Source organism: Podarcis tiliguerta, assembly GCF_965153285.1.
Source record: "Podarcis tiliguerta genome assembly, chromosome: 12".
Lineage (NCBI taxonomy): Eukaryota > Metazoa > Chordata > Lepidosauria > Squamata > Lacertidae > Podarcis > Podarcis tiliguerta.
In genome coordinates this window covers 59,391,551-59,413,181 of record NC_139545.1, presented here as the reverse complement: position 1 = coordinate 59,413,181, position 21,631 = coordinate 59,391,551, and the positions used below count along the sequence as shown (strand labels likewise).

Sequence of the window (21,631 nt, the reverse complement as noted above, 5' to 3'; positions counted from 1 at the left end):
TGAATGACCTCCTCCCTTTTTATGTTTCCTTCTTAACCAAGAAATCGCTCTCATTCAATTTAAGTAAACAATAAAAATATAAGGTTTACTTGCCTCAAAAGTCTTGCCAGGATTCAACAAATACAGGGATGAAATCAGGCAGCCAATGCACCTGCAATGCGCTCTATGTGGGGCTCCCTTTGAAGGTGACCCAGAAACTACAACTAATCCAGAATGCGGCAGCTAGACTGGGGACTGGGAGCGGCTGCTGAGACCACATAACACTGGTCTCGAAAGGCCTACGTTGGCTCCCAGTACATTTCCAAGCACAATTCAAAGTGGTGTTGGTTCTGAGCTTTAAAGCTCTAAATGGCCTCAGCCCAGTATACCTGAAGGAGTGTCTCCGTCCCCATCGTTCTGCCCAGACACTGAGGTCCAGCGCTGAGGGCCTTCTGGTGGTTCCCTCTCTGCAAGAAGTGAGGTTACAGGGAACCAGGCAGAGGGCCTTCTCGGTAGTGGCACCCGCCCTGTGGAATGCCCTCCCATCAGTTGTCAAGGAAACAACTATCCAACTTTTAGAAGACATCTGAAGGCAGCCCTATTTAGGGAAGTTTTTAATGTTTGATGTTTTGTTATGCTTTTAATTTTCTGTTGGGAGCCGCCCAGAGTGGCAGGGGCAACCCAATCAGATGGGCAGGGTATAAATATATTATTATTATTATTATTATTATTATTATTATTATTATTATTATTACCACCACCACCCACTTAGGGACCTGCCATCTCCTTCTGCCAAGGGTGGGGGTCTCAGATACAAAAGGAAACCACTGAGTCTATGTTCTATTTAAGGACATCCATGTCTTTTATTTCCAACCAAGCACACAATAGATTGAAGCAAGAGGACACCGAGAGCTCCAGGCAGGACAATTCTGCAAAGTTCTTTGGCAGGAGCTTCGGCTGGTGCCCTTTAACACCCCCCAATCCCCCCCCCCTCATTCCACTAGCCCTGCTGCACTTTCCTCAAAAGCTCCCCCAACATTTCAGGCTCCCTTTTTGAAAAGTGACACAACTGCTTCTCCAGCCTGGGGGGGGAGAGGTTGGCAGTTTGGGTGCGACTCAATTTGCAGAAGAGGCGTGTTGAGAGAGAGTGAGTTAGGGGCCTCCAGACAATCCCTGTATCTTCTACCTTGTAGGCTGACCCTCTTTCTCTCTCTCTCTATTTCTTAGGGCCACCAGACCCACTGGTTAGGCTAGTCCCAGAAACTTCCCTCTCCGCAGTGGCTTATTACATTTCTATCCCACCTTTCCCTCCAGGGACCTGAAAGTGGCACTCAGGGCTCTCCCCCTCCTCATTGAATCCCCACAACAACCCTGTGAGGTAGGTTAGGCTGAGTGGCTTGCCCAGGGTCAGCCAGTGAGCTTCATGTCTGAGTGGGGGATTTGATCCCTGCGCTCTCCTATGTCCTAGTCCAATGCTCTAACCACTACACCACACTGCAACAAGCAACTTGGTTGTTTTCTCACTCTGTAATTATAGCTTCTCTCTGCATGCGGCTGCAACAAGTAAAGAGCCGCTTGCCTTCTGGCTTGCTCCAAGTAGGGCACGAGACTCTGAATCTCAGGGTTGTGGGTTCAAGCCCCACTGGGCAAGAGAGTCCTGCATTGCAGGGGGCTGGCCTAGTTGACCCTCAAGGGCCCTTCCAGCTCTACCGTTCTGAGATTCTATGTTCTACTTGAGGAGGAGGACCTGCTCTCTGTAGGCAGCCCCCTTCCACTGCTTAAGAGCCCTGCTTGACCCCAAACGGCATCACAATACACAGTACGTCAACCCCCAGACAGTTTTGCCACTTCCCCCCTGCAGAGCCAATTTCTCAGAGAACAAGACTGGTGCCTCCCCAAACCCCCAGGAGGTGGCTAAATGCTTAGGCTGTGCACTGGATCCAGCCAGATTCCAGAGCACAAACTGAGTGGGGCAGATGCAGGCTGATTTGCCCTGTGCCTGACTCCCCATTTAATTGATGGAATGGGAAGGTCCCCAAACTAGGTCGGGGGCTGGATGTGGCTCAAGGGTCACCCCAGATCACTCTCCTGGGGGGCAGGGGCTGCCCAGCGCTATTTCACGTAGCTTCCAAATCAGTCTGGCCTGAGCAAGGATGCAGACAAGCTCCAGGTCCTTTAGGCCTGACTCTGGAGAGGCCCAAGGCCAGGGAGATGCATCAGACCTGACCTCCCGGTGTAGGGCAGCCCCTGTCCCTCAAGCTCCCTGAACTGACACCCCCTGGCCTCCGGGACTCCTTGTGGTCAGCAGGCCCAGGTCACCACTTTGGACCATAAAGCCCACCTGCCCAGAAGCAAGCCAGGCCTCCTGTGGGCTGAGTTCCCTACCAATGATAGGTTGTCCAGGCCTCATCCTGCACCCATACGTGTCTCCCATGACCCCTGCACACACTGTCCTGCCTTGGGAGGCTTTTAAGCAGAGGCTGGATGGCCACCTGTCAGGGATGCTTCAGCTGAGATTCCTGCATGACAGGGGTTGGACTAGATGTGCTTTGGGGGACCCTTCCAATGCCATGATTCCCGGGAGCACACTTAGGGGTCGCAGACACCCGCTTCCCCACACACGTGCGCCATGCCAGCCTTTGCACGTAACTCATTTATGCTGCAGCTGCAAAGCGTCTGCTTCCCCCTCCCCTCCCCTCTCTCCTATTTCTTCTTCTTCTTCTTTTTGTCTTTCGCATCGGCTGCCCTGAGCTTCTCCTGTTCGGCCAGCATCTTCTTCTTGCCCAGGGGGGTCTTGCTGTACCAATCCTGCAGGAGGAGGCCCAGAAGGCGGGAGACTTTCAGGAAAGGGACCTTGCCCAAGGGGGTGGAGGAAGGCGGGGCTCAGAGAAAGAGCAGGTGGAACAAGAGCTCCGTGGGTTAGAGGCTGGTGCTGCTAAGGCCAAGGCTGCAGGTTCGATCCCAGCTGCCTATTCCTCCCTTGCAGGGGACTGGGCCCAACTCTGCACACTATTTGTTATGATGCTCTTTATATACATCCCCTAGACCAGGCATGTCCAATCCGGCCTGCTGGTCAATTTAATCCCGCCACTGTGGCAGTTTATTTCCTGGGGTAAAATCCTAAAAAAACCGTTTGGACACCACTGCGCCTAGACAAAAATTACTTGATTACATCCTTTGCTCTCTCTCCAACCAACCTCCCCTTGAGCAAATTATTGCTGGCTGGCAATAATGTATTTCTTACTGCACAGGTTCTAAAATTTGCCCCGGCTGCAAGTAAGTTGAGCGCTAGGCACCAAGGCAAGTATCATAAGGGCAAGTGTGAGACGTGGGGAGCTTAACTTATGCAGGTGTGATTTTCGCATTTCTCTGTGTTTGCTTTGCTGCTGTTGCTGTTCCGTTTTAAATTAATTATTTGTATTTTAGGCCCTGCGACCAATTGTGACAGCTTATAGCTTTTAGCAATAAATGTTTCATTCAATTTCATGTTTCTGTGTTTCAGGCCCAATGCTTGTGGGATATTTAAAATCAGGGGTGCCAACTTGAATAAAATATTGCAGGGGGGGGGGAGATAAGCACTGCCCTACATAATCAATCACATGACATGGTGCATGCACACCATTTGAATGGCAATGCCCATCAACATTGGGGGGTCCCGGCCCCCTCAAATATTTCATTGGGGTGTGTGAAGACCCCTCAGCCCCTAGGAGTTTGCTCCTGTGCTTAAAATGCAGTCACAGCAACAAGTCTTGTTTTGCTAGATAGGAGCTGAAGCTCATAGTTTCCCTGTAAACTTGCTAGAGAGAGCTCTGTGAGAGACACCCCCCCCCCCCACTTTGCCCTGACAGGGGGAGCACAGAGCTATATATTCTCCTACCTGCCTGGGCTCCCTCTCTTTCTAGTCCTCCCTTCTCTTTTCCCGCTCTGCCAGTGAGAACATCTGCATGTCTGAGCTCCGAGCTCAGACCCCATTCCACTGGGGGACGGGGCTCGTCTGGCCACCCCCAGCCCAAAGGGTGGCCACAGCACAAGGGGAGGGGACGAGGCTGGTGGGTTTCTCTCCCGGAGCCTCGGGGCAAGGCCAGCCACCCAGCAGGGGGCGCCAGAGGCCACCTAGGGACAGGGCAGGCTACGCACCCTGAGCATGGCCTCTTCCGCCGGGTAGATGGGGTCTGCCCTGGCCAGCATCTGCAGGAGCTCCCCGGCGCTCAGCGGCCTTTTGGGGAGCTGCAGGAGGCGCCTCTCGCTCAGCACGGACTTCACTGCCTCGGCCATGCTGCCCTGGCTGTAGCCGTCCGACACCTTCGCCAGCGCACTGAGGTCCAGGGTGCTGGTGACGACCCCGCCGTGCTTCTCGACCAGCCGCTTCCACGTCACTGGGGAAAGGGGGGAAGGGGCTCTGTCAGGCCCCCTTCTGTCTCGCGGCCTCAGCCCCCCGGGGCCTGGACTGATGCAGCAAGTGGAACTCCTTGATAGTTTCCTGCAATGTTTTCTAGTATCCTATCTACCGCATTGATGCTTCTTTAAACAAGCAAGCGGTGTATATATTTTACGAAATGTATAAACCGAAAACGGCTATGGGTGGCTTGGCTGAACTGTTCTGGAAGCTCTGACCAGAAGGATGCTGGAATCAGCAAGGGTGACCCACATAATAATAATAATAATAATAATAATAATAATAATAATAATAACAATAATAATAACAATAATAATTTATTATTTGTACCCCACCCATCTGGCTGGGCCTCCCCAGCCACTCTAGGCGGCTCCCAACAAAGATAAAAAATACATTAAAAAGTCACACATTGAAAACTTCCCTGAACTTCCCTGACCTGAAGGGGCTGCTGTGCAATGACAGGTCCATGATTCACAAGACCACGGCCACCCATGACTTGCATCCTCTACCCTCTGTCCTCCTTAGTGGGGTTCTTAAGCCCCATGAAAGATCCTGCTTGGGGGTCATTTTCCACCCCAAAGGTCAGTCAAGGCAGGAAGAAACAACATCCCAGCAGTTCAGGATTTGTTCCTGGAATTTAACACAGCTACTGCCTCCCGGAGACTGGCTGAGTGTTTGGATCCTTCCCAAAACACCCCCTGTGCCCCCACACCAGCCCCAGCCCCTCTCCTCACCGTAGCGTGAGGCATAGTCTGGCCGGTGGATGAGGAGGATCCTCTCATAGGTCTTGCAGAGGCCCTTGATGTCTGCCAGGTAGGGCTGGTTGGACGTTCCCATCAGGAGGACGCGGTCCTCAGCCTTCAGCAGGTTCAACGCCTTGGGCAGGTCCTTCTTCAGCCGCTTGGGGTCGTGCTGTGGGGCAGCAGCCACCCCATCAGCCCCAGGCCAGGGATAAAGATGGCAGTGAGCCTCTCCACCAGGGAAGCAGATTGGGGTGCCCCCAGCCAGCTTCAACCTGCTTTTTTCCAGGTTATGGGACATCAAGGCTATTATTGTCCAGGCTGTTCTCCTCCCACCTCACTCACCTCCTTCTCCTCTTTGGGGACCTTCTTGTAAAAGGTCTTCTCTGTGTCCCCCACCCAGATGACGGATGGCTGCAGCAGACGGGCCACCTGCAGAACATAGGGCACAAAAAAGAGCTGTGGGCAGCTGCTGGAAAGTGACCCCACCTTTCGGACCAGAAGGTCTGCAAGGTGAGGCTGGGGGGGTGAGGTGGGGTTGGTGCAGCTGCTCCCAAACTACTGCTGCATGGCTCCATCTCCAGAGAGGAAGGCCACGGCAGAGCCCTGGGGCACCACCAAGGCTCCGTTTAGAAGTTGACCAGATGGAGGAGGGTTGTGTGGGTCTTTGCTGCAGCCAAAAGCAACCATTTGTGTTTTGCTAGAGGGGCACATGAAGGGGCTGAGGCTCATCTTTTTGCAAACCCCTTTGAGGTGTGGGATGTATCATTCACTGAAGCAGTCAAACACATCATTTCCTGTTTCCTAGAGTGTAAAAGGTAAAGGGACCCCTGACCATTAGGTCCAGTCGTGGCCGACTCTGGGGTTGCGGCGCTCATCTTGCTTTACTGGCCGATGGAGCTGGCGTGCAGCTTCTAGGTCATGTGGCCAGCATGACTAAGCCACTTCTGGCGAACCAGAGCGGCGCATGGAAAAGCCCTTTACCTTCCCGCCGGAGCGGTACCTATTTATCTACTTGCACTTTGACATGCTTTGGAACTGCTGGGTTGGCAGGAGCAGGGACTGAGCAACGGGAGCTCACCCAGTCGTAGGGATTCAAACCGCCGACCTCTGATCAGCAAGCCCTAGGCTCTGTGGTTTAACCCACAGTACCACCCATGTCTTCCTAGAGTGTACACACAGGGAAATGTTGCTCCAGCCAGGAGGACTTCCTGTCACACCTGCTCTGGAGTATCCTCCCCGTGTGACCAGGTAGGTGGGCTTGACCCTGGGAGACCCTACAAGAGGGCCAGTCACACAGCCATCTTCCTCTTTTGCTCTTTGCCTCTTTTGCTGTTCTTTTTCCATCTTCTGCTGGCTCTTAGCCACCAGCACATGGCTCATCCTTACAGAGGATGGAAGCCACAAGGCTTAATTAATTCTCAGGCCCACCTCAGACTTCTTTTCTCTACACGTGTACCTGTAACCACAAGCTAAAGCCTGCCTTCAGGACAATACTGTGACCTGAATGCAAGTAAACTTTACGGTTACTTTTAAAAGAAGACTGTTGTGTCACTACAGTGGTACCTCTGGTTACAAACTTAATTCATTCCGGAGGTCCCTTCTTAACCTGCAACTGTTCTTAACCTTGTGGGATGTGAAACACAAGAGCAGTCAAGTGCAACATTCCTAGAGTGAACATGTTTACACATGGGGAGGAATGTTTGTCCAGCCAGCAGGTCAACTTCCTGTTTCCTTCTGGGCTGGGACAGACTTCCTCTGCATGTGACTAGAGGTGGGCGTGGCCTCACCTGTGCAGGTAACGACAAAAGCACAGGGCAGGGCAGGCATCTCTCTCTCACACTCACTACATGCATCGAAGAAGCAACATTTGCTTAGCCAAAGATGCTGTCTTGTCCTCCAGCCGAGAGGGGACAAAGGGACTGTCTCCTTATGAGATAGTTTCCAGGTGTATGTTACTTTTCCAAGCTAAGTCTGCCTTCTGGGATCCTATTGTGAACAGAATGATGTGTGAGTAAATATTTTATACTTTTATAGAAGACTGTCGTGTCTTATCTTTTATAAGGGAATAGGGGAGAAATACCAGAACAGTTATTATAAAGGCTTTAGCGAGCCTGAGCAAACACATTCGCTGTGAGTTTAAAAAGGGGGGTGTTACTCTGCTAAATTGTGAACTTGTTTACACAAGCTGGAAAGGCTATAATCAAACAATATATCCTCTCCTGCATCCCTGAACATTCCCCACAAACCTGAGGTACCACTTTAGCTAATGGGGCCTCCCGCTGCCACTGTGCTGCCGCCGCTCAATTTCTGTTCTCATCCTGAGGTAAACTTCTTAACCCAAGGTACTACTTCCGGGTTAGCGGAGTCTGTAACCCGAAGTGTTTGTAACCCGAGGTACCACTGTATTGTTTTTAAGAGGGAGCTAAAGGGGAAATTTACCAGGAACAATCCAATCTGGACAAGCCAGACTGGATTGCTCAACTTAAATGATTATATCCTCTCCTAATATCCACAGCATTTCCACATGAGGTGTGTTTTTTGAAGAAACAAACACCTATCAAGCAGTGTATAGGTTTTATGAGATAAATAAATAAATCTTCCTTGCTCCCCTTCTTCCTTCCAGCCAGCCCTATAGCGACCCTCGCCAGCTACAATGCCAGGACCCAGCAGAGGACTTTGGACCCGTAGATTTCCCCAGCGCCCTGTGCGATCCCATAATTTGATGACCCACCCCGTTCCCCTAGGACTGCCTCTGCTGGAGCTTGCCCCCTCCCTCCCTGCCAGGCCATACCTTGAACACCAGGTGGATCAGCATCTGAAGGCCGGCCTTGCCTGGGTACTTCCCAACCAGGTTCCTTGGGGAGAGGTCAAAAAGGTTGGCGCCTGTCTCTGTGCACACGGCGTGGACCAGCATCTTCTTCCCAGTCCCCCCTGGACCGGCCAGGAGGAGGGACTTCACCAGGGGGGCCATCTCATGCACAGCCTGAGAGCCTGGGGGGGGGGAGGCAACAAAGTGGTTCTCCAGACCCAGAGAAAGAGGGCAAGACCCAGGGCAACCGTCTGGAAGCAACACCCGGGGCACATTATGGGATGGGGGACTGGCTGCTGCCCTACCCAGGCGCAGGACGGCATACAGGGCAATGTTCTGGCGCACGTCCAAAGTGGAGGGGATTGGCTCGATCTCCTGCTGGCGGAGGTAGGTGCCCAGGTAGCAGAAGTCACCTGGTGGGGAAAAGGGGAGGCAAGAGGAACAGGCTCTCAGCAAGTAACAACAACAACAACAACAATATATGTTGTGTACCCCACACATCAGACTGGGTTGTCCCAGCCACTCTGGGTGGCTTACAGCATATATAAAAGAATAGTAAAACATCAAACATTAAAAACTTCCCTAAACAGGGCTGCCTTCAGATGTCTTCTAAAAGTCAGACAGTTGCTTATTTCCTTGACATCTGAAAGGAGGGCGTTCCACAGAGTGGGTGCCACCACTGAGAAGGCCCTCTGTCTGGTTCCCTGTAACCTCACTTCTCACAGGGAGGGAACTGCCAGAAGGCCCTCGGAGCTGGACCTCAGTGTCTAGGCTGAACGATGGGGGTGGAGATACTCCTTCAGGTCTACTGGGCTGAGGGCTTTCAAGGTCAACACCAACCCTTTGAATTGTGCCTGGAAATGTCCTGGGAGCCAATGTAGGTCTTTCAGGACCAGTGTTATATGGTCTCAGCTCCCAGTCCCCAGTCCAGCTGCCGCATTCTGGATTAATTGTCCGTCCCCTCCCTTCTCTTGCAGGTTGGTTTGGTGGGACATTCATGGTCAGGCAAATTCACGTTGGTGCTGATTGGACCCAGCAGCCAGGAGGTTCCTTCCAGCCCTACCACTCTATGGCAGATTGTGAGCAACGGTTCTCTGTACATGCCCAGTGGCCCACATTCCATGGCTGAGGTGGAGTAAAGGGGATTTTGCTCATATCCCCCCAGAGGGAGTCCAATCGAAGAAATGGCAGCAGAGGAAAGGAGAGGAGGAGGAGGAGGAGCTGCTCTGTTGTATCTTATGTCCAAGAGATGGTGTAGTGGTTAGAGCAGGCATAGGCCACCTTGGCCCTCCAGATGTTTTGAGACTACAATTCTCATCATCCCTGACCACTGGTCCTGTTAGCTAGGGATGATGGGAGTTGTAGTCCCAAAACATCTCGAGGGCCGAGTTTGCCTATGCCTGGGTTAGAGTGTGGGACTAGGACCTGGGAGAGACCAGGGTTCAATCCCCCTCGGCCATGAAGCTCCCTGGGAGACCTTGGGCGGCTTGCTGCCTCTCGAACTAACCTACCTCGCAGGGTTGTTGTTCTGGGAATGTCCAGGGATGCAGGAGAGGATATATTTTTTTGATTATAGCCTTTCCAACTTGTGTTAACAAGTTTCACAATTTAGCAGAGTAACATTCCCCCTTTTAAACTATCAGCAGATGCATTTGCTCAGGCTCGCTAAAGCCTCTAAAATAACTGTTCTGGAATTTTCCCATTATTCCCTCATAAAAGATAAGACACAACATAGTCTTCTATAAAAGTATTAAAAAGGTTTACTCACATATCATTCTGTTCACAATAGGATCCCAGAAGGCAGACTTAGCTTAGAAAAGTAACATATACAGTGGTACCTCAGGTTAAGATACCTTGGCTGGAGGCTAAGAGAGCATCTTTGGCTAAGCAGATGTTGCTTCTTTGATGCATGTAGTGATAAAGAGGGAGAGATGGCTGCCCTGCCCTGTGCTTTTGTCGTTACCTGCACAGGTGAGGCCACACCCACCTCTAGTCACATGCAGAGGAAGTCTGTCTCTACCAAGAAGGAAACAGGAAGTTTACCTGCTGGCTGGACAAAACATTCTTCCCCATGTGTTCACTCTAGGAATGTTGTATTTGACTGCTCTTGTGTTTCACACCCCACAGTTGTGAGGATTAAAGGTGGAGAAGGAGGACCATGGATGCCACCTTGAGTTTCGTGGAGAAATAAAGACAGGGTGGAAGGCCAGATGACTCACCTGTGTAATCGGCCAGATGCACCTTCTGTGGCTTCTTAATGATGCCCTCGCGCACAAGCTCCTCATAGAGGGAGTCAAGGGTCCTGGGGGACAGAGGGGAGGGAGGCAAGGCTCAGCCGGGGGGGGGGGCTGGGTCCCCCAGCAACATTTCATGTTTCGCCAGACAGGCACACGAAGGGGCAGCGACTCACAGAGCTTTCCTGTAAATTGCTAGAGAAGAGAACTCTGAGAGATCGCTTCCATTGTGTGCCTGGGCAAACTAATTTTGTTAAAAGCAATTAATTTGAAAGCAACACACAGTTAAACCTACAGAGTTCACTCCTGCAGGAGGCAACCTGGGAGGCTTAAAGAGATCATTAGAGAAATTCCTGGAGCAGAGGATGGCCGTCACCTCCATTGCTCAGCCCAAACACTGAGGTCCTCCTCTGAGGGTCTTCTGGTGGTTCCCTCACTGCGAGAAGCGAGGTTACAGGGAACTTCGTGGCTAGTAGCTATTATTATTATTATTATTATTATTATTATTATTATTATTATTATTATTAGTTTTATTATTTATACACTTCCCATCTGGCTGGGTTTCCCCAACCACTCTGGACGGCTTCCAGCACATATAAAAACGTAATAAAATGTCAACCATTAAAAACTTCCTGATACAGGGCTGCCTTCAGATGTCTTCTAAAGGTGTACTCATCTCCTAGACATCTGCTGGGAGGGCGTTCCCCAGAGCAGGCGCAGGCGCCACCACCGAGAAGGCCCTCTGCCTGGTGTGGGAATGTTCAGGGATGCAGGAGAGGATATATTGTCTGGTTATAGGCTTTCCAACTTGTGTAAACAAATTCACAATTTAGCAGAGTAACATTCCCCTTTTTAAACTTGCAGCGGATGCATTTGCTCAGGTTCACTAAAGTTTCTATAATAACTGTTCTGGAATTTTCCCTTTATTCCCTCATAAAAGATAAGACACGACACAGTCTTCTATAGAAGTATAAAAAAGTTTACTCACATATCATTCTGTTCACAATAGGATCCCAGAAGGCAGACTTAGCTTAGAAAAGTAACACACACCTGAAAACTATCTCATAAGAAGACAGTCCCTTTGTCCTCTCTGGGCTGGAGGCCAAGAGAGCATCTTTGGCTAAGCAGATGTTGCTTCTTCGATGCATGTAGTGAGTGAGAGAGAGAGAGATGGCTGCCCTACCCTATGCTTTTGTCGTTACCTGCACAGGTGAGGCCACGCCCACCTCTAGTCACATGCAGAGGAAGTCTGTCCCAGCCCAGGAGGAAACAGGAAGTTGACCTTCTGGCTGGACAAACATTCCTCCCCATGTGTAAGCATGTTCACTCTAGGAATGTTGTACTTGACTGCTCTTGTGTTTCACATCCCACAGGCACACCCTGTGCCCCCAGCACCACCGCCTCCCCACTCAGGAGCCACAGCTGCTTTTCTTCAGCATGGCCATGAGGAATGGGGTGGGGGGAGGAAGAGAGGGGGACCTACCTGTCTGGTGTCAGGTCCTTCTCCTTCTTCCCTTTCTTCCCCTTTTTCTGCTCCAAAAAAAAGTCAGAGAAGGTTGCTCTGCAGCTCTGGGCAGGTGAATGGGGGGCAGGAAGGACAAGCTCCTCCTTCATTGCCCCCCCCCCCCGGGATGCTCCTTGGATAAAAGGCTTCCCCGTCCCATCCCCCCATGCACTGACCTTGGCACTCTTCTTGGCCTTGGCCTTGACTGGCCTTGCGACTTCCTGGTCAATGGCCAGCTTGAGCTGCTGAAGCTCCTCTCGCATCAGCTCATCCACCTGAGCAGGGGAAGGGAGAGGAGGGGAGGGGCCTCAGAAAAGGGCTGCAGGGGCCCAGCTGTGGCCCCTGGAATTTTTGAGGACAAGGGCCTGCCCCTCCACCTATGGACACCAGAGGGCCTTCTCCATAGTGGCCCCCACACTCCACCCACCTGCAGCCGTATCTCCTCCTCCACCTCCTTCCGCTTGTCCACCTTGATCAGGTCCTCCTGGTAGCGCTGCTCAAAGTTGATGGCCTCGTCCTGGTCACTCCAGCAGCCTGGGGAGGGGGCAGGCAGTGCTGATGTTCCTGTGCTGCCCACCCCCAGCCCTTGCCATGATGGCTGCGGTCAGTGCCCACTGGGCCAGAAGGCACCGTGGAGGGACGTCTGGGGCTCAGTGATGGAACTGCAGATTTGGAAGGGGCCCCTAAGGGTCATCTAGTACAACCCCCAACAATGCAGGGATCTTGTGTTTGGTCCAACACCTAGCCATGTCTGGAGTGGGGTGCTCTGCCACCCTGGGCTGGGTGTGGAGCTGCTGGAGTGCCCACAATGCCCGCTTGTCCCCGCGGGATGGGCTCAGAGCCAGATTACAAATAGGCAGAGTAGGCACCAGCCTGTGCCCCCCCCCCCTTTAGGGGCCCCGAGACAAAGGATCAAAACAGATACTGTTTGTTTTGTGTAATCCAATTGTTGGTTGGTAAAATCAAGTGCGTATTTGGAGATAATTTGCCCTGAGATTTTGACTGCCTAGGGGCACTGAGTGGGCTCCTTCTGCCCCCCCCCCATGCAAGGGACCCTACACTGACCCACTGCTGGCAGCTCTACCTGTTGAAGTGGCCCAAGAGCCCCCTGCTTGCGACCCCTTCCCTCCCACACTGGGCTCCCCCCTGCCCTGCCTCACCTGTGTAGCGCAGGTAGCCCTGGTTGATGGTTGGCAGGAACTTGGAGGGGTGGAGAAGCAGGCCTTCATCTTCCTCCTGAGGAGAACCTCAAACCCAGCACATCAGCAGACCCCTAAGGTGTCCCCACCCCCAGCTCCCACCCCCATCCCTGCACAGGTGGGCTGGGGACTCTCCCCTGTGGCCTCCCAGGGAGCAGATGGAGTTCAGCCAGGGCAGGGAACCCCCCTCCCCAGTCCTCACCGCTTTCTTTTTCTCCTTCCCTTTCTCCTTCTCCTTCCCTTTCTCCTTCTCCCCTTTGTCTTTCTCCTCCTTCTTCTTCTCCTTCTTCTTGCTTTCTGCCTTCAGTTCGGCCAGCTCCAGCTCATTCTGCACCTGCGGGGAGAATCTGTGTGACTCCAAGAGGAATGGACTTGTGGGGGGGGGAGTGAGGGTATCTTGGGGGGGGTGGCAGCCTCCAGGAGGCTCCTCCTTAAGGCAGAGGGGTACTGCAAGCCCCCTCCCCTCTTCAGCCCTTCCATCCAATACCTCTTCAGGGGTCTTCTGAGCAAAGAGGACAGTGCAGCCCCCCATCTGCTCATCAGGGTAGTCGGGGAAGGAGCCAACCAGGTCGCTGTGGGAGGCAGAATGGGGGGGGGGTGAGCATCAATGGTCCGCTGAGAAGAGCCGGCCAGCTTGTCCCTTGAGGGAGGGGGGCTAACACTAGGGAAATTTAGGACAGGTAAAAGATAGCCCTTATGGAACTCCCAGCACCTATGGACACCAGAGGGCCTTCTCCATAGTGGCCCCCACACGGTGGAACACCCTCCCATCCACTGGCAAGGAGGTGACTTTTAGAAGACATCTGAAGGCAGCCCTGCACAGGGAAGCTTTACAAGGTTTATGGTTTTATTGTTTTTATGTATGTTCTGTTGCAGGAATTTATGTACAGGTTGGGGGGGTTGCCCCTCCAGCTGATATCCTGCACATGAAGCCCACTACCAAAATCAGCACAATCACTTTTGTGACTTTTGTGATTTGTCCCCACAAAACACTTCATCACAGTTTCTTCCTATCTATTCAAAGGGCCTCTGCTGCAGGATACCAAATGTAAGAATTCACTGATCAATGTATCTCTGTACTGGCTCACTGGGAAAACTTCAGAAATGCATATAGACATGTGAGCTCAGCTCCTCAGCAGCCCCTCTGCCTGAGTGATTATTCCTGGCATCCTGATACCTGAGTGCCAGACAGGTAGCCCTTCCAGAAATAACAAACCCAGATGAAGACAAAAGGGTGTGATGAACTTGGCTGGGAAACAGGGAAATGTAAAGATTGTTACACTTGATGGGTGTTTGGTGGAGGGCAAGGGGAACCATGGGGCAGGGTCCAGGATGCCCAGATTCCTGCCACCAGACCTCCCCTTTCATGATGTATTAGTGATGTAGTCTTAGGGGTGTAACATGGGGCTTAGCAGCTAATAAAAGTTTGGGTTCTCTTTTGTTTGGGGCTTCCATCTTGTTCCACCTGGTGGCAGGTGGGAGTCCTGTCGACAGTCTTCAATAAAGACCAAGCCAACTGGCAACTGTTTTGCTCTGGTCTTCCTGGCTGGTGTCCTTGTTTTTTGTCCAAGGGAGCCCTCAAATTTCTCCCTTAACAGTTGGAAGCTGCCCAGAGTGGCTGGAACAATCCAGTCAGAAGGGATTATTATTATTGTTGTTGTTATTATTATCTTGGATGGCTTTAAAAGAGGATTAGATGAATTCATGGTGGAGAGAGCTAGAAATGGCTAGAGGCAGCCTCTCCTGCTCATGTTTGGCTTGCAGGTTTCCACTGTTCATACTGGCCCTAACAGGCTCATTGCAGCCTCGGACCGAGGAGCCTCCCGCTGTTTCCCGGGGCCCCTCGAGGCTCTCCTGGGCTGCCCTGCCCTCTCTCCGCTGCTCACCGGCACTCGATGAACCACTGGCGCAGCTGGTCCTTGAGCGCCTCGCACATGCTGGGCCCCTCCACTTCGTAGATGGTGTCGCGGATGTTGTCGAGCGCCACTTGGTACTCGGCCTCGTAGTCCGCCTGGCGCATGCGGCGCAGCTCCTCGCCCAGCTGCGCCCGGATCATGGCCGGCGTGGGGCCCGCCAGCTCCGGCTCCAGCTCCTGTGCGGGGAGGGCAGTGAGAAGCTGGGGGGGGCGACCTTCCCTCTCCCTCCCCAGCCCCACGCCGAGCCGGAGGGAGGGAGAGATACAACGGCACAGGCGAGGCCATTAGGCGAGATGGGAGGCGGGCGCCGAGCGCGGCCGTGTAAATTACCCCGTAATGAGTTTGTAATATGCGCGCGCGGCGCCTCCTTGCCCGGCAGCGGCCGCGGCGCCCAGGCACTTTCCCGCCTCATTGCCCCCCAAATGGATTTTAAATATCATTCCGAGGACACAATTATTTAAAACGCTGAACTAAACACTCGCTAATGGGGGGGAGGAGGCGGGAAGAGCCCCGGCGGAAACGGGACGGGGGGGCACGGATAGACCCCGCTTGGCGCAGGAGACGGACGCGCCTTGGGCTGCCCGGGCAGCGCCGGGGCGAGAAGCGCGGGGCTAGCAAGGCCGCGATCCCTCCCCTCCTGCGCCAGCCCCGAGCCCAGCGCCCGTCGAAACCCTCCTGCGGTGCTTCGGCTAAGCCGCTCCTGGCGCAGGAGCCGAGCTGGCCCCGGCGGGAAGGGAAGGCGGTTCCAGTGGCGACCCCTCGTCCCGCCCCGTCGGGGCCGCGCCCTCCAAGCCAGCCGGACAGCGGTGCTTGGAAAAAGGGGGCGGGAGGGCCGTAGCGCCAAGGGCAAGAGTCCGGCACAGGGGCCGGGCGCGCGCTCACCATGCCAAGGAAAACCATCTCCATCTGCCGGGATAGTTTAATGAGTCGTCGCTGCACGCACCCTTTCCAGATCTGGAGGAAGAGGAAGAGGGGACGTGAATCGGGACCCCCCGGGACTGCGCTCAGCACTGACCAAGGAGCTCACCCGCCCAGGCTCGTGGGGCGTGAGGTGGGGCGGGGGCAACCACGAGTCTATGAAAGCCCACTTCGAAGAACATCTCAGTTCAATGAGGCGCCCCACAGTTTAACACTAGACTCCCCCACGAGGACACCCGCCTCGCCATAGTTCAGCGCAGCATCGAGCCCAAAAAAAGGCCCGCAAGGCGCCTTTCTACAACATGTTGGTGGGCGGAAAGCGGGCGGCAAAGCTTTGGGACGAGGTGGGTTTGGGGGATCAACGCGCGTCCCTCGGCTACATTCATGACTTCGGCCTTCTGATTAAGCTGGTGTCAACATAACCACCACACCCCCGACGGCGCCGGCGCCTTGAGTCGCAGCTGGAGAGCGAAGAGGGAAGTCTGCGCCCCCTCGCCTCGAAAGACCACCCCGCCTCTCTCCAGGATCCGTCCTAGCCTCCAACCAGAACGGGCGTTCCTCGCCTTGTGGTCCTAGGGGACCAGTCCTTGGGGAACAGCGCCCCCCCCCCGCTCCTCCCTGGAGGCAATGCCCCCCCTCACCTTCTGGATGGTGATGGCGGCCACGTCTCGGTTGGGCTCATAGAAGCCGCTCTCGCGCACCTTCCTCTCGCGCTCCTCGTCCCTCCGGATCTCCCACATGAAGCGCGCGCGCAGGCGGCCTTGGCGCATCCGCTCGGCCATCTGGATCAGCCGCACCGCCTCCTCCCGCGGCATGCTGGGCCGCGGAGGCTGGGGGAAGGGGGCAGCCCTTTTCAGACGGGGCGCCAGCGCCCGCCACGGGAAGCCCCAGCGCAGGGCGCCGTCGGACGCCGCTGGCCGCCACGCCGGGCTCCTCCAGGAACCGGAGGGCAAGGATCCCGGCCGGGCAGGGCGTGAGCGAGTGCCGAAAGCTCCCGCGGTCTGGGCCCTGCGCCAGGCGCCCCCCAGGAAAAACCCTCAGACCCGCCCTCCCCTCCTCCTCGGGTCCAAGCCCAGCCTGGCACCGGCAGCGCCAGGAGGAGCCCTTCGCCCGATCAGAGGCCCGTTCCCAGGGAGGGGGCACTCACGGCGGACCCCAGTTGACTCTTGGTGGGCCCCATTTGACTCATGAGCCCGGTCAACAGGTCCTGGCGGTCCTGGAGGATCTTGGCGCGCTCGTGGAGAAAGTACTTGGGAATGGGGACCTCCATGTCCGCCTGCAAAGAGGGGGGAGATGGGGGCGGGGGGGGGTTGGTGGCGCCCCTCTTCCGCGGAGTCCCAGGCTGGCTGGACCCTGGAGGTGGCTCGTCCAAACGCGCCCCACGTTGTGCAAACGCGGCCTGCGGTTTCGGTTACTTGATTTCTACCCTGCTTTTCGGCCGCTGACAAAGGGTTAAAATGGCAACAGAGCCCCGAAAGAAGGCCACGAAACGCCGGGATGCATATAAATGAGCAGCGTAAAAGCCGAATTAAAGCCAGCTTTAATCACTTTAAAAGCAGCTTACGGAAGATTTAAACGGCCTCGAGAAACAAGGCTTTTCCTGGCACAGAAATGGCATCAAGGTCAGCGTCACGCAGAGGGAGCGTCCCGCCGTCGGGGGTGGGCTGCACGGAGCGGTCCCTTCCCCCTGTTGCAACCGGTGGCACCGCGGACGGCAGGAAGGGTCCCGAGAGGAGGCGACCAGCTCCGCTTAGCGTAGCCTGCGCAAACCGTCTCCCCGGATGCCACTGCGCTCGAGGCACCCCTTTCTCCCGCCACCCCTTCTTGAGAACCCCCCTCCTTTGGCCGGTAGCCCCTCCCAGACCACCTTCTCCCGCTCTTCCAGCCCTTCCCGGCCTAAACCACGAGGACCAGAACCTCGCCTATTTGTCGCGAAAGGCAGGCTGAGATTCGCCCAGCCCTCGGGAGAGGGGCTCCTTCGAGGCTCTTCCCTTCAGGCCTCGTCTAGGAGAGCAGAGCAGGGGTCTTTCTTATGGGGCCCCTGGAAGGAGGGCAAGGACGAACCCCACAGGATCTCTCCCCGCCGCACTCCGCCCGCCCCCCGCTGCCAGCCCGGGACTGACCGGCGTCAGCTTGAGCTCCTCCAGCACTTGGTCCATGTAGTGGTACTCGGACAGGTCCAGCTCCACCAGCTCCTGCTTGAGCTCCAGGATGCGGCCCAGGACGCCCTCGAGCAGAGGCCGCAGCACCAGGCGCTTCTGCGGCTGCACCATCTGGTCGTAGCAAACCTCGAGGCGCCGCGCCGTCTGAATGTAGCGCAGGTAGAGAGTGGCCACCGTGTGGAAGAAGACCGCCCGGTTCCGTTCCGGCTTCGTCGGCTGCGCCGGCAGCTCCTGCGCCAGAAGCTCCTTCAGGGCCACCCGGGACTCCTGCCACAGTTTCCCGAACGTGCTGCGGGAGGGAGGGAGGGAGGAAGAGCCGCGTCCCCAGTCCGCGCCGCGGCCCACGCCGCCCCTCGGGGCTCCGACGGCTCTAGGAAGGCCAGGAACGCGCAGCAAGGAGGTTGCCTTCCTTTGCTGAGGAGCCAGGGCCGGATTTACGTTTAAGCTAAACAAGCCATAGTTTAGGGCCCCACTCTCTTGGGGGCCCCACAAAAAATTAGAGGGGGGGGGAACTGGATGTGCATTTCCAAAATATAAGATAAAAAACAAATAAAATAAAACCTACATACAGCAACAGTGTTTTGTGTTGTGTTGTGTTGGCTCCCCAAGTGTTGTAATGGCCCCCGCCTGCTCCCTCAAATATCACTGGTTGCTCATTTCAATATATAGGGTGCCCCCATTCTGCATGGACAGGTTGCATGGCATATATTCAACACAAAAAACAGCGACAATTCGTTGTTGATAAAGGACAGTTGTATATATAAAGGGCCTCATTATCTTCAGGAGCTGAGGGCCCGTCAAACATAAATCCGGCCCTGTGAGGGGCAAATTGGCCATGGAAGGGGCGGCCGCCGTCGAGAAAGGCCTCGGACTGGCCGGGGCCAACGGAACTGGAACCACCCAGCCCCGGCGCCCCTGGGCCAATGCAAACGGCAGGAGAGAAAGCCGTTCATGGCGAGATCAGATGCTCATGGAATCACAGAAGGGTGGAACTGGAAGGGACCCCAAGGGCCATGTAGTCTAACCCCCCCCCCATTGATGCAGGAGTGATGGAGGGCCCCTCGCGAACAGGCCAAACCTGGAAATCAGATCTGACCAGGCAGAACTGTACTGCGCGCGGGGCGGGTGGGTGTTCGGGCTCCTGAACACCAGACCCCCCCCCTTTCCACGCGCACCTGGCGCCCCCTCCCTCCTCCAGCCACCCCAGTCTCTGCTCCGTAGCCGGCCTCGGTGCTCCCGACCCCCTTTGCAGATTTGCCAGCGCCGCTCAAGCCAGCTCTGGGCGCGCCCCGGGAGCGGCTCCGAATCCCCGCCTGCCCAGAGGGGCTTCCTCGGGCCAGCCCGGAGACGGCCGAGCGGAGGGCTCAGCGAGCGCGGCTCTTGCAAGTTGCCCCAAGAAGCCCGCACCTGCTCGCCATGCTGCCTCCCGGGCGCCGAGTTCCTCGCAGGTGAAAGGCGGGGAGGCCCCACCCCCGATTGTCCCGGCCAGTTCCCATAGAAACGAGGGAACAGGGAAGGGGCCGGCTGCCCACCTGCAGAAGAGCGCAGGGCCCACCTGGAAGGCGGGTGACTCCCGGGACCAAAGGAGTCTCCAAGCAGCAGTGCTCCGCTTGGTAACTGCTTCTCCCAGGTCCTTGGCACGTCCAAGGAGCTGTTTGCTGCCCAGGGCCGCCGCATCCCTTACTGGGGAGCCTGAGAGCCAGCCCCTCCCTTTGCCGCTGACGAAGGAGCCCCCGATGCTCCTGACCTCGGAGGAGATGCAGGGCGGAATTAATACTTTTGGAGTCCCTAAAAAGATTTTGGTGCCTCCATAAGTATCTAGTTCAAAATATAAACAATAATCTGTACAATTTTACTTTTCGAAATAAAACCTACAGTAAGATGGGAAATAATGTTTTAATCTGGTAAACTTTCACTTCATTTGATAAATGTCCTCTAATTGCAAAATATTTGAGCAGATCCTCAAGAACCTACTCACCTGACACAAAACTGCACAAAAGACTGTTCATGTAGGCTACTGCTGCTGCAAGGATGCTTGCCCAGACTTGGAAGGATGGTACCTATAAAAGCGGCCTGGCAGATGAAACTATGCAGAGATGGCAAGACTGACCGGGAAAATCAGAAAGATCAAAACTTCAGTAGAGAATGGGGCAAATACAGACTGTATCTAAAAGAACTCTGTAAACACTTGAACTCTTTGGCAGGCTTTAAATAACTATTGCAGTGTCACAAAGACTTTGGATATAATGGAGGACTAATTTGGATGAATTTATAATATGCAGTTTACAAAGGTATTTAAAGAACTCGTGAAGGGGAGGAGGGAAGTCCTAAGATTTGGAAGAATTTTGTTATAATTTTAATATTTGCAAGAATTTTTGTGTGTGTGTGAATAAATTTGTAAAACCAAATAAAACTTTATTGAAAAAAACCACACAACTGCACATACACTATGCAAAAGAATGAAATATCATTATCCCCCTTCTTTCTACACTCAGCCTTGCAATGCCTGTGGCAGCAGCCGCACTCCAAATGTAACTGACCTGTAAAAAGGGCTCTATAATTTGAAAACGTTATATGTACCTTTGTTATCCATGAAAATCTTTCAATAAAAAACGAACTGAAGACCAAAGTGAACCTTGCATCACACGTTTCTATACTTGGTAATGATAAGGCACCTGCCTTGTTCTGTAGGGATTTTTAGACGACTTCAACTGAGACTATCAATGCTCAGCTGAGGAATTGGTGACAATGTTAAAAATCAGGAAATGGAAAATTTATGTGCTGCCCCCTTGATACCCTAAGCGGGTGCTTATTTTGCTTAATGGTTAATCCAGCCTGATAAGATCCAGGGTCTGAGGGCAGCTGAGGAAAGCAGATCAGCCGTCTGCTCCCCAGCCAGGTGGGAGAGTGCAAGGGGCTTGCCTTCATTCACAAAGCCCTGAGCAACTTAGTGCCACGGTGCCTCAGGGACCACCCAGACCCTTATAATATCTGCGAGATCACCTGCAGGAGCGTCGTTGGCAAGACCCGCTTGGTAACAATGAGAAACCAAGCCTTCAGTGACACGGCCCAGTCCTATGGAACTCTCTGCCACTGGAAATTCTGGGCCAAGTATTAAACGGCTGATGAAAACCTTTTCTATTCCCCCGGCTAAGAATACAACCAGAATGGTTAGCTGGTGTATGTATTTGACGTTTTAAATGTCTTTTATTGTAGAGTTTTATTGCTGCAAACCACTACTTTCGATACTTTTTTTAAACGACAAAGCAGTATATATTTTTAATAAATAGAGTGAGTGAGGGTGGGCAACTGTGCCTTGGGCTGCAGGGGGTGGACAGACTTTTGCCTTGCCCAGTCAGGACCTCCCAAGACGGGAAGAGCTTGCCGGCATCCCCAGAAGGGGAGACCCTCTGGAAACAGGCCTTCACTGCCCACTTTGCTCCAGGCACCTATGGGCCAACCAGGGAGAGATCTCGGTAAGGTGGGGGGGACCTGAGGGCTGTGGGGCAACCCAGCTGTGAGTCTGCCTGGGGGTCAGAGCCAAACCCAAGATGGGATTGTGCCCCTTTCGGCTTTCCGCTTCAGGGAACATGTGACACAGCCCTTCCAGAAAAGGAAGTATAAAATGCTTGTTGGGTGGGAGAGCTTCTGGCAGTGGCTTTGATATTTGGGGAGGGATTCCCCCCCCCAAAAAAAAGTGGCACGACATACTTCTCAGTAGCCTTGGTGGGTCAAGCATCCATTGTGTGTGTCTCATCACCTGAAGAAGCC

The 21,631-nt window shown here is 54.2% G+C and overlaps 2 protein-coding genes across 4 annotated transcripts in view; both read right to left on the bottom strand.

Annotated features, from left to right (window-relative positions):
* Positions 1-21,631, bottom strand: part of LOC310660898 (uncharacterized protein) — a 561,482-nt gene that overhangs the window by 363,776 nt on the left and 176,075 nt on the right. The window lies entirely within an intron of this gene.
* Positions 818-19,320, bottom strand: DRC11L (dynein regulatory complex subunit 11 like). Of its 3 annotated transcripts, XM_083406260.1 has the most exons (19): positions 19,268-19,320; positions 17,822-18,149; positions 16,846-16,974; positions 16,340-16,528; positions 15,663-15,734; positions 14,751-14,956; positions 13,352-13,436; positions 13,067-13,198; positions 12,826-12,901; positions 12,093-12,199; positions 11,842-11,940; positions 11,645-11,691; positions 10,147-10,229; positions 8,233-8,340; positions 7,910-8,109; positions 5,461-5,547; positions 5,110-5,287; positions 4,117-4,355; positions 818-2,787 (listed from the first exon to the last, which is right to left on the bottom strand). In XM_083406260.1, the coding sequence occupies exons 1-19, from the start codon at positions 19,276-19,278 to the stop codon at positions 2,683-2,685; spliced, it is 2,481 nt and encodes an 826-aa protein (XP_083262386.1). In that variant the 5' UTR covers positions 19,279-19,320; the 3' UTR covers positions 818-2,682. The 3 variants fall into 3 exon arrangements, with proteins under 3 accessions (XP_083262386.1, XP_083262388.1, XP_083262387.1); XM_083406262.1 differs by lacking the exon at positions 4,117-4,355; XM_083406261.1 differs by lacking the exon at positions 8,233-8,340.

Bases quoted from the DNA above. Each gene is read 5' to 3' on its own strand.
- DRC11L (XM_083406260.1), bottom strand. The intron at 14,957-15,662 runs GTGAGCGCGCGC...CTCCCCGCACAG, and splicing joins AGATGGTTTTCCTTGGCATG to GAGCTGGAGCCGGAGCTGGC. The intron at 12,200-12,825 runs GTGAGGCAGGGC...CCCCCTCCCCAG, and splicing joins GGGCTACCTGCGCTACACAG to GCTGCTGGAGTGACCAGGAC.